We start from the raw sequence: 18,476 nt of genomic DNA on the forward strand, positions 1-18,476 counted from the left end.
GACCATGTCAAGTTCATCCAAGTGCTTAAATGAGCTCATTTAATCCTGCCTTGAGGAGCTGAACGTGCAGCAGCATTTTAATGGGAATTTTGGAGGCTTTAAATGGCATCTTGAGGACTGAAAAGGTTATTAGGTGTGAAAGGGGTGATTTGAGCAGCCACCAAGGTGTGAAAAACGTTGCTAGCTGAATAGGTTCAATGTGAATAGCAACTTGGCTATTGGACTCCACGAACAGCCACTTGGAGAAGCTAAACAAAAACTGCTGCTGACTTTTAATTCAGCTTACTTGCTCCAGCTCCAAATACATGTAATCATTAATACCGTCCACGCACTAGCTGAATTTGGCTGAATGGTCACTTGGGAGAAACCAATCATCAAGACACTTTGCATTAATCTTTATTCATGCACTTATGTTGTCCCTTGTACATGTACCTGCACTAAATCAATTCAGCAAATTAATTCTCTTTTAGACACATTAATTTAGCAACTAAAACGCATTAAAATGATTCATTCAGCTAGGGCACATTAAAGCTGATAATAACTAAGACATATTAAACACAAAGAAACTAAGACACATTTAAAAACCTGTATTTAAAATGTTCAGCTAAAGACGCATTTAAAATACTGTAGCTAGACATATTAAAAACAAATATTAACTAAGACTCAAATTAAACTCAACAACAGCTAAGACAAATTAATTAAAACATGAAATTAATTTGTCTCAACTTTAGACACATTTAAACACTTCTAATTAAAACGTCCAGAATTAAAATGCAATTTAATTATTTAAGCTTAATAAACTAATTGGCATTTATTTTATTCCAGCAACTAAAATTATAGAAATTAAAGTAAGCTCAAAACTAGCAAACAAGCTCATTGAGTTGGAAATGAGCCGAATTGAGCTCAACGAGCTGGAATCGAACTAATTCAGCTTGCAAAGGATTACAAGCAACACTTCGAGAGCTGGTCCAAGAATGTGCTCGGGGTATGGACGTATTAATACTCAAGTTCAAAAGTATTAGTAAAATCAAGTAATTTAAGAAGAGGAGCAGGGTACAACTTAGCTTTTAGGGTTTGAAAAGCCTTTTCTTGAGTTTCACCCTATTTGAAACCCACGGATTTTTTAATAAGTTCTATTAATGGGGCAGCAATAGTGGAGAAATCTTTCACAAATCATCTACAAAAACTAGCTAAACCATGGAACGATCTTACCTCAGTTATCGATTTAGGAGTTGGCCACTCCTTGATTGCCCTAACTTTGTCCTCATCGACATGAATACCTTGAGCACTAACTATGAAACCTAAAAATAATAGCTTATCACAACAAAATGTGCATTTATCAAGGTTGGCAAACAATTTTTCAGCTCTTAGAATGTCTAAAACCGTTCTAACATGGAAAACATGATCACTTAATGTTGTTGAGTAAATTAAAATGTCATCAAAGTAAACTACTACAACTTTACCCAAGTGAGGCCTTAAAACGTGATTCATTAATCTCATAAATGTACTCAGTGCATTAGTAAGGCCGAAAGGCATAACTAACCATTCATATAATCTGCATTTTGTTTTAAATGTTGTTTTCCATTCATCTCCTTCCCTCATTCAAATTTGATGATAACCGCTTTTTAAATCAATTTTAGTAAATATAGTTGAACCATGTAATTCATCAAGCATGTCATCAAGTCTAGGAATTGGATGTCTATACTTTACCGTTATTTCATTGACTGGACGACAATCAACACACATTCTATATGTACCATCTTTCTTAGGTACCAATAAGACAGGAACGGCATAAGGGCTTAAGCTTTCACGATTGTACCCTTTGAATAATAAATCCTCAACTTGCCTTTGCAATTCCTTTGTCTCCTCGTGATTGCTTCTATAGGCTGTGGATTTGGTATTGAAGCTTCGGGTACTAAGTCAATTTGGTGTTCTATCCCACGAAAAGGTGGTAAACCTTTAGGAGCCTCACTAAAAATATCCTCATAATCCTGCAAAAGACATTGAAACACACTAGGCAAATTTTCGTTAATGTTAGATAGAGATTGATAGAGGATTGCGCGTGGACAAAGATCGAGTTGTCAAGTCACAAGAAAGTCCAACGAAAGCTATAGATACTTGGCTGAAACGAAAACAGAAAATAGAGAATTAAATTCAAAATATCCATAAAAATCGAATTGAAGTAGAACTAGGAATACTTGGGCGGCAAGAAATCTAGAAAAGTATGAATAAAGGACGTTTCTTGACGCCAAAGAATGTTGCAAAACAGATTTTAAAGTTTGGGAATGGCTGAAACGCAACAAGAACAATAAAACAAAGTTAATCAATAATTTCGGCACAAGCAGAAATAATTAAAGAAGCATGGACAGCAAGAAAGATAAAGAAAGTCCTAAGAAGCCTTGAAATCAAGAAAGATTTCACAACTCCCTTCAAACGGCTCCAATCTACCCTCCAATGTAGAAACACGGCAAGAAGAAGGTTGAAGATGGTTCCTACAATCAAAAAGATTGTTAAAACTACTTCTAAAGAAAACTCAAGAGAAAATTCTTGCAGAAACTCAAAGAGAATTTTCACTTAACAAAATCTGATTTCAATATATATTGTGCTTAGGGTGGCCGGCCAAGCCATATATATAGGCCTTCTAACTATTTTCCTAACCCTACTAGGAAAACTAAAAAAAAAACCCTAATTACTAACTTCAAGGGACATTCGGCCAAGGCTTTTAATTGGCCTCTTGGGCTGATTTTTTTGACATAGGAATTTATTCATAAAGTCTAAAAATTAAAACTAAGTATTTAAAGTATTCATGAAGTCTAAAAATTAAAACTAAGTATTTAAAGAATTAAAATTTCACAAACTGGGCCACTTTGACAATTTGGCCTGATTTTCAACTAAGTCTAATTTAAACTTCTTGGTTGGGCTTGAAACATCTTATTGGGTCGTATCTTCAAGCATTTGGTATTGTAATCCGTTCTCTCTAGAAATTGTCTCGTTGATGCTTGTAACTGAGATCCAATTCACTTTAGCTGCAAGATTCAGTTTCTTGGGCCAAGATTTCCAAGATATGAAATCTTGCTTTTCTTTATTCTTGAAATCGCTCAAAATAGCAAAATTGGACCAAGATTTGGTTTCTTGATTTTCTTGAAAAAAAGAGAGTGAATCTTGATGTTCTTTTTCCTTTTTCTACGCATCTAAGGCCTTGTTAATAAAGTCTTGAACGGTTCCATTTAGTTTCATACGCATTTACCTGGCCTTTGACCTCGTTATTGGGCCTTGTGGTAATTTGAGCCTATCACATTCTTGGGCTTGAGTTGGGCCTTTGTAACTCGTATCATTCCCCCCTTCCTCAAAAAGATTCGTCCTCGAATCTAAAAAATCAAATGGAGATAAGTCAGCTGCATTGAAAGTAGAACTTCCATTGTACTTACCGGGTAGTTCAATTTTGTATGCTTTATCATTGATCCACTCGAGTACTTGGAAAGGCCCATTACCTCTTATGTCCAACTTGGTCTTTCTTTTTGTAGGAAATCGTTCTTTCTTCATATGGACCCAAACCCAATCTCCGGGTTCGAGGACAACCTGTTTGCACCCCTTATTTGCTTTGTTGGTGTTGATGTCATTTGTTTTGGCTATTCGTTGCCTAGCCTTCTCCTGTAAAGATTTCACCAGCTCAGCTTTCTGTTCACCATCTAATTTAACAATATGTTCTAGTGGTAATGGCGCAAGGTCAAGTACTGTTAGTGGGTTAAAACCATAAACAAGTTCAGATGGTGAATAGCCAGTTGTAGAATGAATAGATCTATTATATGCAAATTGAACAAATGGCAAACATTCTTCCCAATTTTTAATGTTCTTTCCCACAACAGATCGTAATAGTGCTCCTAAAATTCGATTGACTACCTCAGTTTGGCATCCGGTTTGTGGGTGACATGTAGTTGAATACAGTAATTTCGTACCAAGCTTACCCCACAATACCTTCCAAAAGTGGCTAAGGAATTTGACATCTCCGTCGGAAACAATTATTTTAGGGATGCCATGAAGTCTTACCATATCTTTAAAAAATAAGTCTGCCACGTGTGTAGCATCATTTGTTTTGTGACAAGGAATAAAATGTGCCATCTTGGAAAACTTGTCAACATCAACAAATATACTATCTCTTCCTTTCTTTGTTCGTGGCAAACCAAGAATAAAATCCATGGATAAGTCTATCCATAGTGAAGTAGGAATCGGTAAAGGAGTGTAAAGGCCATGAGGCATTACCTTAGATTTTGCTTGTTTACATGTGATGCACTTAGAACATACCTTGGCAACATCCTTCTTCATAAGTGGCCAATGGAAGTGTTTTTACAAGATGTCAAGTGTTTTGGTCACTTCAAAATGTCCCATTAAACCCCCACTATGGGCCTTATGAATCAATAAGTCTCGCATGGAACAATTTTGTATGCACAACCTGTTTACGCAAAAAAAATCCATCTAATAGATAAAACTTCTCAAAAGTAGTATTTCCACAATTACTATAGATATGGCCGAAATCAGCATCATCATTATATAACTCTTTAATATGTTCAAACCCTAATAATTTAGCATTTAATGTAGTTTTTAAAGCATATCGTCTAGACAAAGCATCCGCAACTACATTATCTTTACCTGTTTTATATTTTATCACATAAAGGAATGTTTCAATGAATTCCACCCATCGAGCATGTCGTTTACTTAACTTACCTTGTCCCTTTAAGCATTTAAGGGATTCATGGTCTGTATGTATCACAAATTCATTAGGCAGCAAGTAATGTTGCCATACTTGAAGTGCACGAACCAATGCCAAAAGTTCTTTATCATAAGTTGAGTAATTTAATTGTGAACCATTCAATTTTTCACTAAAATAAGCAATTGGTTGCTTGTCTTGCATTAAAACGATGCCAATGCCAATTCCTGAAGCATCACACTCAAGTTCAAAAGTGTTAGTAAAATCAGGTAATCTAAGAAGAGGAGCAGAACATAACTTAGCTTTTAGGGTTTGAAAAGCCTTTTCTTGAGTTTCACACCATTTGAAACCCACGGAATTTTTAATAACTTCTATTAATGGGGCAGCAATAGTGGAGAAATCTTTCACAAATTGCCTATAAAAGCTAGCTAAACCATGGAAAGATCTCACCTCAGTTATCGATTTATGAGTTGGCCACTCCTTGATTGCCTTAACTTTGTCCTCATCGACATGAATACCTTGAGCACTAACTATGAAACCTAAAAATATTAGCTTATCACAACCAAATGTGCATTTATCATGGTTGGCAAACAATTTTTCAGCTCTTAGAATGTCTAAAACTGTTCTAACATGGAAAACATGATCATTTAATGTTGTTGAGTAAATTAAATTGTCATCAAAGTAAACTACTACAAATTTACCCAAGTGAGGCCTTAAAATGTGATTCATTAATCTCATAAATGTACTCAGCGCATTAGTAAGGCCGAAAGGCATAACTAACCATTCATATAATCTGAATTTTGTTTAAAAGGCTGTTTTTTATTCATCCCTTTCCCTCATTCGAATTTGATGATAACCGCTTTTTAAATCAATTTTAGTAAATATAGTTGAACCATGTAATTCATCAAGCATGTCATCAATTCAAGGAATTGGATGTCTATACTTTACTGTTATTTTGTTGATTGGACGACAATCAACACACATTCTATACGTACCATCTTTCTTAGGTACCAATAAGACACTACACCAAAACAGGCTTTTAGCGGCGCTTTTTAAGGCCTTTAGCGGCGCTAAAAAGCGCCGCTAAAAGTATTTGCGGCGCTTTGATAAGCGCCGGAAAAAACGCCGCTGATGACAGTATCGCTAACTTTAGCGGTGCTTTTCCCACAAACGCCGCTAAAGACCAGGACCTTTAGCGGCGCTTTTCCCACAAACGCCGCTAAAGACCAAGACCTTTAGCGACGCTTTCTCCAAAAACGCCACTAAAGGTCACGAAAAATAAAAAAAATTATAAAAACGCCACTCCATTCTTTAGATTTGCTCCATTCCTATCCTAAATTATTATAAAAACGCCAATCCCTTTACTTGTTTAAACAAATCCTTTAGAATTGTTATCAGTACATACATCATTCTTTGATTAAAGATTGCAGCAATAGCAAAAGTGAGATTCCACCAATTAAGAAATGTATAATTTAATTTTAAGACGTATTAAAATGGAAATTCATGAACAAGAAGATAAATGTTTTTCACTATATCTCATGCAGCAAGTCAAATTGCCTTTGATTACATAACATTCCTAAAAAGAAATTGAAACTAGTTCATATCAACTTGCTCAAGTTGAATCTATAAATTGCAGATCAACACCTTATTTGAACTTACAATTCTAGGAAAGCATAAAATGTAGTTCCATGAGCATGCATTTAAAGTAGCAAAAAAAAAATATTGATTACAGTGACAGTCCAAGCTCCAAATCTAGCTCTTGTGTGTCACTTGATTCTGAATTTTGACTACTCGATCCCAATGAGTTGCTGAGACGTTTCTTGCTCCTTGAGTGTGAATCCTATAAGAATGTAAGGAACTAAAACAAGTTAAATTTTAAAATACAATCATCACATAGCACATAAACTAAAAAAAGGAAGGGACTTGTGTGTAGCAACCTTAACATGTAGGTTTAAAAGTTGTGGTCATGTTTGGTTGTGCAAAATGTTGGGTGTCTAAGAAGCCACTGCTTGGCTGGGAATCACCATATCTGATGTTTTCCCTTTGATCGTATTCTCCAACCCCCATCTGTAATAATATATAATTGTAGTACTTGATTTCATTAATATAGTTATTGATGCATAAGGAAATGGGGAAGGTGACAATGGAAAGTAGCACTTTAACACTTCAATTTACAGCGATAAAACATCTCAATTTGCAACAACTAAACACTTCAATTTGTAGCACTTAAACACTTCAATTTGCAGCACTTAAACATATCAATTAACAACATTTATACACCTCAATTACAGCGATAAAACATCTCAATTTCCAGCAACTAAATACTTCAATTTGCAGCACTTAAACACTTCAATTTACAGCATTTAAACACTTAAATTTGCAGCACTTAACATATCAATTAACAACATTTATACACCTCAATTACAGCAATAAAACATCTCAATTTCTAGCAACTAAAAACTTCAATTTGCAGCACTTAAACACTTCAATTTACAACATTTAAACACTTAAATTTGCAGCACTTAAACATATCAATTAACAACATTTATACACCTCAATTACAGCGATAAAACATCTCAATTTCCAGCAACTAAATACTTCAATTTACAGCACTTAAACACTTCAATTTGCAGCACTATCAAATTTCGGCATCAACTGACATTGTCCCAACATCCAAAACAAACTTAAAGAAGCATATAATTATCATGTAAAAGAAAATATTCATCAAAGTATCTACCTCTCTCAACTCCTACCCTTAACAAAATTTTGACGTGGGATGGTGGAGTGATCTGTTTTGATAGTTGGAGAATTTACTAAAATTATTAATTATATAAGGATAATTATTTATAGTAAAATTTAATAATTTTATAATTCTACATTTGATTAAAGAGTGATTTAATAAAAAGTACATAAAAAAGCAGCAGAATCTATCAATAATTAAAACTTTTATTCTCTTTATTTGGCACGATACAATATAAAAAGCATATATAAATATATGAATGTAGAGGCATATATAAAAAGCATATATAAATATATGTATGTCACAGAAACTATATTCATTTATGTAGAGACAAGTCTTTAATATATAACTATGGAATCATCAAGAAATGCTTCTCTTTTCTTGGAAAAAAAATAAGTATCAAACTTCCAGAAGTTAGATAATTGCTTACTCGGGACCACCGAAACCCATATTCTTTCCCAAAGCTCCATTATACTTCACCACAACAAGCTTATCCAAAAGCTGCTTAGATTCAGTAATATCTGCTTCAAGACAGAAAGAATCCAAACAAATTATACAAGCTGAACTCTAATGTACTGTTATATTTTTCTTGATGCTATATTTGGAATACAATAAATTCACAAGTAGAAGAATAATGAGAAAATATTACCACAAGACATAGGTGCTAAGTTATCATAAGGAACAACAAGCACTTCATCACTTGCACTGCATTCGCTCTCACTTGTGCTCTCTATTTGGTCCCTTTAATCAAATATCGGATTTCAAGTAAACCAGACAATTGGAAATAGTTCCAATAACAAAACAAAGAATAGAAGAAACAATGCAACAGCAAACCATGAAAACTCAACTCGTATATAAACATTAGGGAGTCTTTCTTACACAATTCGCAGTTCTTTAAGTTTAGCAAATGTTGAGGGGATCTCACCACTTAATGCACAACTGTTAATGTATCTGCCAAATTCATAAACCAATTGTTGTTTTAATTTCAAGGGTGACTTGTAAAGACAATCATGTACAGCCCCTACAAAGAACTAAAGAAAGTTAGAACTTACAATTCTCCAAGTTCGTATAGAGGAAGTGCAACGGAAATTTACAAATGAAAATAAATATGTTACTTTATTTTAGCATCAAAAAAGAAATAGTTTTTCATTTAGTAAATGGTTGGCCGACCAAGATTTCTCATCCCCTCTTATCTCTAATCCCTCATCAAAGCTTTTCCTATATGATAATAAAAGTAGGTATATGTACATACATCATGAAGTGAACCTTGATATTCAACATGGGACTTAACATCATAACCTTTTCATTTTTAAATGCCATAAATTTAGGTTTATTATTAAAGATTTATTATTAAGCTCAGAAATTTTCAAATCAAACTTGATTCAATCGACAGCTCGAACTAAACTTCGACTTGACTCAATAATTATCAAACTGAATTCAATTTTCATTTAGCAAAATTCAAATAGCTTACAAACAGAAATATCTCATTTGGACACTACTCTAACCCCTTAACAAAAATATATATACATTTTTTTAAACGTTTGCTTGCACGGCAAATAAAATAAACCATTTGACCTCATAAAAAACTCCACATTAGCATTCCGCATAATAAGAAATGAAAGTACCATTACATGTCATCCACTTAACGAAAAATATTGTAATATCCTTAAAAATTGTTAACTTCAACTATTTCAAATATTGCAATACCAAACTAGGAAGCAACTATAGGCTAAAAAAAAAACCTTAATCAACATCATGTTCGTTAACAGTGACACAGCTTTCCATGATTGAAATTGTGCCTGATACGATTTTGTCAAGGATATTTAATGGAAATCTTGAATCTTTTAATCTGTGGATATTTTGAGGATCCAATATCATCTTCAAAAGCCTCCTGCAAGGACAAAGAGTAGTAAAGATAAACTAACCCCATAAATTATAATATTCTGTTGGAGTGACTTACAAGTTCATCTTCAGTGAACAATTTATCAAGAAGTATGGTCTCCAGGAGCTTCGAAGAAATGATGTGACAACCATATAGAACAATTCTTTTTCAATCTTTTTCTGTTGCAGGAGAGTCTAATGTGTACTCATTTATGCTTCTGCACGACAACTTCTAACATTAGATCAAGAAGAGAAAACTATCAGTAAACAACTTAGAGAATCACTCACAAGACCAAATATTAGGGTATTTAGTAATTATTACCTCAAGAAGCAAGACCGTTATTAGAAGATGTCAGCAGATTTGAGGTCCTAGAAGGGAGGGGGGGAAAGAAAAAGAGAGACAAGGAACCTTAAACAATGAAGATTCAACGAAAAACTAGGTAGAGGTTTAAAAACTGCAACAAATGAGAGGGAAAAAAAAGACTCGTACAACATAATGTGAAAGAAACATAACACAAAAATAGAAAGAAAAATGAGCTTTGGGACAGATGAACTGTTCACATTGGGTTTTACCAAATGTGACAATTTTCAGATTTATACAATGCAGGAATATGAATTGCACATCTTTTAAAGAACGGAATCAGCTTGACATGAACTTTGTACATCTCCAACAATGGAAATGAATTTATCACCAGAATCTGAAACTACCCTTTTGCTCAACACCTTCCATATCGCTTGCTTCAACATCTTACAGACAACACCACCTGAAAGCCAGAAACAAATTGTATAAAGAAGCATTATATCGAACAGTTGAAGTTCATTGTTAAGACTAGAGTATAAAGAAAGAAAAATGAGTCTTGCACGATATGTAAGAAAAAAAATGACAAGTAAGAGGCGTTTTTGGTAGAATAAATGAAAGGGAGATGAAGACGAAGAGAAGCAAGAGAGGTAAACCTGGTATAGATGGTGATACGGGGTTGCGCGCGGACCAAGATCGAGTTGCCAAGTCACGAGAAACTCCTACGAAAACCCTAAACAATTAGATCTGAAACGAAACAGAAAATTAAAAGATTAGATTTTTGAATTTTCAGATCTGAAATAAAATCCCCAAATCAGCAAAGAATCAAATTGAGAATAGAAATAAGTGTTAGGGTTCTTGAAACCCTCAAGGAGATTGTGGTTCTGCCCAATTGAACACCAAGATAGTTTTCCCCAAATTTCGACAATCTAATTTCACCCAAAAAGAGTATGGAAAAACCCTAGAAATTGGGGATTTTTGGGCTGATTCCTTAAGATAGAAAAAGGCTGAAAACACAATAAGAACAGAAAATAGATTAGATAATGATTCAGCACAAGTAGAAATAAAGAAAGAATTGACAGTAAGAAATTAAAAGATAAGTCCTAAGAAGCCTTGAAATCTCGAAAGATCTCACAACTCCCTTCAAACGGCTCTAATCTCCCCTCCAAAGAATATCAATGGCAAGAAGAATGTTGAAGATGGCTCCCACAATCACAAGATTGTTAAAACAACTTCTAAAGAAAACTCAAGAGAAAAATCTTGGAGAAAACTCAAAGAAAATTCTGCTCTCAACAAATCTGAAATTTTAATAATAATGATAAGTGTTTAACAAGGTGGACAGCCATGCCTTTAAATAGGCCTTATAACTAGTCCTAATCTAATTAGAAAACTAAAATAAAAAAAAACTCCTAATTATTTTAATATGGAAATTCGGTCAAAGGTCATTTTATCTGGGACTCTTGGACTGAATATTGACATAAAAATTTAAACTAAGTAAATAAATAAATAAATAAATAAAAATAAAAATAAAACTTTACAACTTGGGCCACTTTGACAATTTGGCCTGATTTTCAACTAAGTATGGATGGATTTCTTGATTGGGCTGGGAATTTGCTTATTGGGCCTCGCCTTCAAGAATTTGGGCTTTTGTGACTCGTATCATTCCGCCCTTCCTCAAAAAGATTCGTCCTCGAATCTAAAAAATCAAATGAACTCGACTTTCCTCTATCGAACGGGACTAATGGCAATTGAGTCCACTGAGAAGAATAGCCATGAGATAGTAAATAGCAACGGAAATAAGCTTGTATTCCAATCATAAGCATAATAGAACAGGTATAACGCATGTGAATGGACAGATTCAGATTACCATGCAAACAATCTAATTTACTCACCACTGCCTCGTCAAATATTTGAAACAAAGATGGACATGTTTTAAGGCATTCAGTCGTCTCACATTGTTCCCACAAACCATGAATAAATTGCGAGTAATAAATCAAATGGTAAACATAATCGTCACAAGTAGGTATTTGAAAAGATTCACATGGTTCACAGAGTTGCATAATCATACCATGCATTAATCGACGGTCTATAGATTCACTCACACATGCATTATCAAAAACAAGAATCTTTTTATCAACCATCAAAACAGAGAGATCATCAATAAATAAAATAGGACAGTCAAGCATGTTTCGATCTAAGTGTTCATCAACACGATCTTTATCACTATTCGAGGAGTACAAAAGTGTTTCAAAGGTTTCAAGCATCTTACCTCGATAAGCAGAAGAATAAGGGTCGATTTTACCTTTTTCATTTAAAACAAACCTTCGCTTATCGGGGGCATAGTGTAGTCGAATCTCCGTTGTTGAGTTAACCTTTGTCAAATGGAACTCAAACTTCATGTACAACCACATAAACTATTTAAGGCACGAATATAAATTGAAAACAAATTTGGAAAATTTCGTTACCTTATTCTCCAAAACAGATTTGGACAAATTCGAGGATTTTACACAAGGTAAATCAAGAGAATAACAAATCACGCTTCTTTTCGTAATGACTTTATCAACCACAATCGAAGAGTAACAATTAATCGGATCAAAATGAGGGGATCTTTTAAGAACTAAGTCACCAAAAGTTTTATCAATAATTTTCAAATCTGCACTGGACTCGGTTTCTAAAATTTCCTTACCTCGCTTACCTTCGGGATCATGTAGTGTGATTTCATCTTTGCTTAAGTTGATCGTATGAAAGCGTCTTTCATTTGAGAGGTATTGAAGTTGAAAGTTATCTTTCGATCTTTCGGGAACCTGAAAAGTAGCAACACAAGAAAAATTCATATCTTGGTTAGTGGAAACATTCCTCACTACCCTTTCCACGTCTTTTTCTTTTGTTTCTTTTTCTAATTCATTTTCTCTTCTTTTTTCAATTTCTTTTTCACTCTCAATCTCTTTTTGCTCTTTTTCATTCTCTTTTTCTTTTTCCTCACTTGTTTTAACAGAATTTTTCAGTTTGATTTGGTCCTCATGGACTTGTTCTAGAGTGAGCGGCACTAAGGTGAGTTTCTTTCCTTGATGCTTGAAAGAATACCTATTGGTACGACCATCGTGAGTGACTTTTCGATCTAGTTGCCACGGTTCTCCTAGCAACAAATGGCAGGCTTGAATAGGCATTACGTCGCACACAACTTCGTCTTGATACTTACCGATAGAAAAGGCGATGCGCACTTGTTGAGTGACCCTAAATTGGCCTTCGTTGCTAAGCCCTTGTAGTTGATAAGGTTGTGGATGCTTGGTAGTGGTTAAGCAAAGCTTTTCCACCATCGTCGTGCTGGCTATGTTCGAGCAACTTTCACCATCAATAATAACTCTACAAAGCTTACCTTGTACGTGGCAGCGAGTATGAAAGAGATGTTCTCGTTGCTGCTCGCTCTTTGGTTTTGCCAAAGATGATTGTCCATGATCATGACAATCATCATCCATTCTAGGGACACGTTGAGGGTTGCACCTATGGGGCTGGTTATCCCTATCTTCCTTAATTGGATCTCGATATTGATGTTTTTGATTCACTCGTACCTCATTCAAAGTAGTATTCAATGCTTGAAGTGTAGCATTTATTTGTGTGATTGCAGCAGTATGTCTGTCTAACTGTTGTTGGACTTTCATAAGTGCATCATTATTATCACCTTTAGACATCTTCAAAACCTGTAAAAAATAAACACTCAACACTCAAAAATAAAAGTTAGCAAACCTCACCATCACTCAAAAAGAAAAATCAAATTCTCAATGAGGTCGAATTCAATCTTGTGAGTTCTTTATCAAAGTTTATATCAACCAATTAGAGAGTGTGAACCAAACTACCAAAGAATCCTAATTTGCACTAGGATGCCAAAAACTGACGAGACACCAAGTGATTCGTGTTGCACCGAGGAAGGATTGTGCACACGTTTAAATCCTACTAACACAAGAAACAAGAAGGTGTTAGATATTTTAAAAGGATAATAAAAAGCAAACAAATGAAAACCTACAGCTAAGAATCAATAAAAATTGCTGAAAACAGAAAACCCGAAAAACTGTGGAGTAACTTGCCAACTTCGTTCGAGGTGTTCCTGATCTCAAAAAATCACAAAATTAAATCTCGAATGTCCTTAATATTTAATTTTTGATCTGGAAAGTTTGGGCACCAAACTCAACCCGCTGAATATTTTTTAAATTTTTATTGGATTACATCTTTTTTCGATTTTTTTGACTTTTTGACTGATTTTTTTGCGGGAATAATTTTTTTATATTCAATCACAGTGCCAAACACATGTATGTAAAATTTCAGATCAATCGGACAACGTTTACCCACTCAAATGAATTTTTTTGAACAATTTTTCTGGGTAAAATTGCTGTTTATGCTTTAAAAAATAGAGATCAGTTTAGAAATCAACCAAGAACACCAAAACGCCCAAAATCTGATATCAAATGATATAGGATTGCGCGCGGACCAAGATCGAGTTGCCAAGTCACGAGAAACTCCTACGAAAACCCTAAACAATTAGATCTGAAACGAAACAGAAAATTAAAAGATTAGATTTTTGAATTTTCAGATCTGAAATAAAATCCCCAAATCAGCAAAGAATCAAATTGAGAATAGAAATAAGTGTTAGGGTTCTTGAAACCCTCAAGGAGATTGTGATTCTGCCCAATTGAACACCAAGATAGTTTTCCCCAAATTTCGACAATCTAATTTCACCCAAAAAGAGTATGGAAAAACCCTAGAAATTGGGGATTTTTGGGCTGATTCCTTAAGATAGAAAAAGGCTGAAAACACAATAAGAACAGAAAATAGATTAGATAATGATTCAGCACAAGTAGAAATAAAGAAAGAATTGACAGTAAGAAATTAAAAGATAAGTCCTAAGAAGCCTTGAAATCTCGAAAGATCTCACAACTCCCTTCAAACGGCTCTAATCTCCCCTCCAAAGAATATCAATGGCAAGAAGAAGGTTGAAGATGGCTCCCACAATCACAAGATTGTTAAAACAACTTCTAAAGAAAACTCAAGAGAAAAATCTTGGAGAAAACTCAAAGAAAATTCTGCTCTCAACAAATCTGAAATTTTAATAATAATGATAAGTGTTTAACAAGGTGGACAGCCATGCCTTTAAATAGGCCTTATAACTAGTCCTAATCTAATTAGAAAACTAAAATAAAAAAACTCCTAATTATTTTAATATGGAAATTCGGTCAAAGGTCATTTTATCTGGGACTCTTGGACTGAATATTGACATAAAAATTTAAACTAAGTAAATAAATAAATAAATAAATAAAAATAAAAATAAAACTTTACAACTTGGGCCACTTTGACAATTTGGCCTGATTTTCAACTAAGTATGGATGGATTTCTTGATTGGGCTGGGAATTTGCTTATTGGGCCTCGCCTTCAAGAATTTGGGCTTTTGTGACTCGTATCAGATGGCAAATACAAAACTGGGAACAAACTTACGAGAGTTGGAGAACCAAGTTCCACCGTAAATAACTTCGCTTCTATACGAAGGAATATTAATAACTTCCTTTGAAGTAGATTTGTTACCATGAATTTTAAGCAATAACTTGTTACCAGCAGCAATGAGACCAGCAGTAACTTGCATCGTCGATTTCTAGCTAAAATATAAGAGAAAAAAAACAATAATAAAAAGAAAGGGGATCTGAGTAAATAATACCCAAAATTAGAAAATAAAGAGGAAAAATGGAACAGAAATAAAAGCGATAGGGATCTGAGTAATGAACACAACAAGATGAAATACACACACAAATAAACTAACAAAATAAAAATATTAAGTCTCATATATTTTCCAGGGAAACAAACGGTAGAACTCGTAAGTAGATTGGAGAGGTTCTGTGCTGAATCGCCTTTGGTACCTCCATTTTCCTCTTCTTTTTTCATTTTGTTTGCAAAGTTAGGGGTTTTAGGGGGGGAAATTTGGGAAAAATCAGCGCCAAATGTTTTTCTAGGTAAAATGAATTTTGTGGCGTTATAAGAAAAAACGCCACAATTGTTTTTTTATAAATTGATTTATTTTTTATTTTTTATAAATTGATTTTTTGTGGCGGTTTTTATAAAAACGCCACTATTGCTTACCTTTAGCGGCATTTCTCATACAAACGCCGTAAAATTTTTTAACAAAAACATGCCGTTTTACTATTCTAAATTTTTTTTTTGTTTTTTATAAATTGATTTATTTTTGCGGCGTTTTTATGAAAAACGCCGCTATTTCATTTTGAACAAAATGACACCGTTTTGTTATGCTAAAAATTTTTTATTTTATTTTTTATAAATTGATTTATTTTTTGCGGCGTTTTTATAAAAAAACGCCGCTATTGTTTACCTTTAGAAAAACGCCGCAAAATTTTTTTCATTTTAAACAAAACGACGCCGTTTTGCTATTCTAAAATTTTTTTATTATTTTTTATAAATTGATTTATTTTGCGGCATTTTTATAAAAAACACCGCTATTGCTTACCTTTAGCGGCGTTTTTCATAAAAACGCCGCAAAATTTTTTTTCATTTTGAACAAAACGACGCCGTTTTTCTATTCTAAAATTTTTTTTATTTTGTTTTTTATAAATTAAAATAAAAAGTACTCTCAAAATAAATATTATATATTTTAATAAGAAAACAAATGATAAATTGGTTGTAATTAATTATTAAGTTAGAATTAACTAAATTAAATAATTACCTATATATCCATATCATTTTTATTTCATTTTTATTTTTGTATTTTTTCTTATAATTTAGTCCTTTCCAAAATAAATAATTATACATAAATATCCATATCAATCTATTACTTTTTTAACTTATTTATTAATTCTATTTAAACTAATATTTAAATATATCAAATGGTTTAGATTACATCTTTTTAAATATAAAAGTATTAATTAATTGTATAAAATTTTATCATTTAACAAATCTCAAGTAAACCTTAACCTTAAACCCTCTAAATTAACCATTCAATACATATAAAATCTATCTATTATATATCTCTTAAATAATTTAAACTATACTCGTAATTTAAATATATGGGAATTATTATTATCTATTTTACAATTATATAAGAACATATTTAAAATATAAATTAAAAAAATAATTAATCTAAACTCAAAACCTTAACTCGACCCCTGAATCCCTAACCCTTAAACCCTTAAACCCTTAACCCTTAAACCCCTAAACCCCTAACCCCTAAACCTTAAATCCCAACCCTTAAACCATAATCCCTAAATCCATACTCCCTAAACCTTAAAATATGAACTCCTAAACCGACTTTAAATCTTAAATTAATCATATACCCTAAACTAAAAACTCTAAACAAATTTATTATTATCTCTTTTACAATTACATAAGAATATATTTAAAATATAAATTAAAAAATAATTAATCTAAACCCAAAACCCTAACCTGACCCTGAATCCCTAATCCCTAAACCCTAACCTAACCCAGAATTCATAACCCCTAAATATTATTTAATATATAAATTAAAACACACTAATTAATCTAAATCTAACCCCTAAATCCATAAACCCTAAATCCATAATTGATCTTAACCTCTAACCCCTAACCCTTAGCCCCTAACACATAAACCTTAAATCACAACCCTTAAATTAGAATCCCTAATCCATAATCCCTAATTTCATAATCTATAAGCCTTAAAATTGTAACTTTTAAACTGACCCTAAATCCTAAATTAACCATATATATACTCTAAACCATATATATTAAACCCTAAACTATAATGATAATTAAATTAAATATTTTAAAATTAATACTATCGTATCTTTTACAATTATATTTGAAATTAATACTTAAAATTAATACTCTAATTTCATTTGTCCCTTTTCATTCATTTTCAGTTCTTACTCTTGAGTAGGTACTATTAGGTCATTGTTGTGTTCATGTTTGATTAACTAAATATAAAATTATTTTTGGTAATAAAATTATCAATATATAATATTATTTATCACCATATTTGGTGTTTTATATTACTTTATTTGATTTATTTAATCGAACTATCAATTTAAGTTTTATGATATTTTATTTTGCTCATAATTTAATATATTTTTCTAGTAAAGTAGTTTAAATAAACTGTGATTGAAAAATAATAATAAATAGTTTGGAGTTAGGACTTCTCTTTAATAAAAACATTTTGTATTAAACAATATTATTTGTTATCATTTAAATGTAAATTTGACCAATATATAATAAATACAACAAAATATCAATTTTTTCAACTTAGAATAAAAATATATAATTGAAACATTACTTGAGAACATATCAAAGAATGAGATAATTGAAATGGTATTAGATTTTATTATTATTAGCGGCGCTTTTTTCAAAACAACGCTAAAGGCCAGAGCATTAGCGGCGCTTTCTCAAAAATGCCGCTAAAGATCCGAGCATTAGCGGCGCTTCTTCAAAAACGCCGCTAAAGGCTAGACCATTAGCGGCGCTACATCAAAAACGCCGCTAAAGCCCAGAGCATTAGCGGCGCTTTTTAAAAAACGCCGCTAAAGGACCGAGCATTAGCAGCGCTTCTTCAAAAACGCCGCTAAAGGCCCGAGCATTAGCGGCGCTTCTTCAAAAACGCCGCTAAAGGCCAGAGCATTAGCGGCGCTTCTTCAAAAACGACGCTAAAGGCCCCAAAAACTCAGAAAACGGTGTCGTTGGGCTTAGGCTTTTTGCGGCACTTTTCAAAAAACGCCACTAATGCTTATTTTTAGCGGCGTTTCCCAAAAAGCGCCGCTAATGCTCTACCTTTAGCGGCGTTTTTATAAAAGCGCCGCTAATGCTGGATTTTTAGTGGCGTTTTTTGTCCAAAC

The 18,476-nt window shown here is 33.1% G+C and overlaps 1 protein-coding gene across 3 annotated transcripts; it reads right to left on the reverse strand.

Annotated features, from left to right (window-relative positions):
• Positions 1 to 6,209: 6,209 nt before the first annotated feature.
• Positions 6,210 to 9,524, reverse strand: LOC107913627 (uncharacterized). Of its 3 annotated transcripts, none has more exons than XM_041104217.1 (4): positions 9,406 to 9,524; positions 9,245 to 9,336; positions 7,876 to 7,966; positions 6,210 to 6,772 (listed from the first exon to the last, which is right to left on the reverse strand). In XM_041104217.1, the coding sequence occupies exons 1-4, from the start codon at positions 9,477 to 9,479 to the stop codon at positions 6,700 to 6,702; spliced, it is 330 nt and encodes a 109-aa protein (XP_040960151.1). In that variant the 5' UTR covers positions 9,480 to 9,524; the 3' UTR covers positions 6,210 to 6,699. The 3 variants fall into 3 exon arrangements, 2 of the variants coding, with proteins under 2 accessions (XP_040960151.1, XP_040960152.1); XM_041104218.1 differs by lacking the exon at positions 6,210 to 6,772 and adding an exon at positions 7,313 to 7,360; XR_005920560.1 differs by lacking the exons at positions 9,245 to 9,336; positions 9,406 to 9,524 and adding an exon at positions 8,095 to 8,327.
• Between the last annotated feature and the right edge of the window lie 8,952 nt (positions 9,525 to 18,476).

The sequence above is a fragment of the Gossypium hirsutum genome, chromosome D11, assembly GCF_007990345.1.
Source record: "Gossypium hirsutum isolate 1008001.06 chromosome D11, Gossypium_hirsutum_v2.1, whole genome shotgun sequence".
Classification (NCBI taxonomy): Eukaryota; Viridiplantae; Streptophyta; class Magnoliopsida; order Malvales; family Malvaceae; genus Gossypium; species Gossypium hirsutum.

Coding starts and splice junctions, on each gene's coding strand:
- LOC107913627 (XM_041104217.1), bottom strand. CDS start 9,479: ATGGTTGTCACATCATTTCTTCGAAGCTCCTGGAGACCATACTTCTTG. Junction 9,337..9,405: donor TGTTCACTGAAGATGAACTT/GTAAGTCACTCC, acceptor TTGTCCTTGCAG/GAGGCTTTTGAAGATGATAT. Junction 6,773..7,875: donor ATGGGTTTCGGTGGTCCCGA/GTAAGCAATTAT, acceptor ATATTATTACAG/ATGGGGGTTGGAGAATACGA.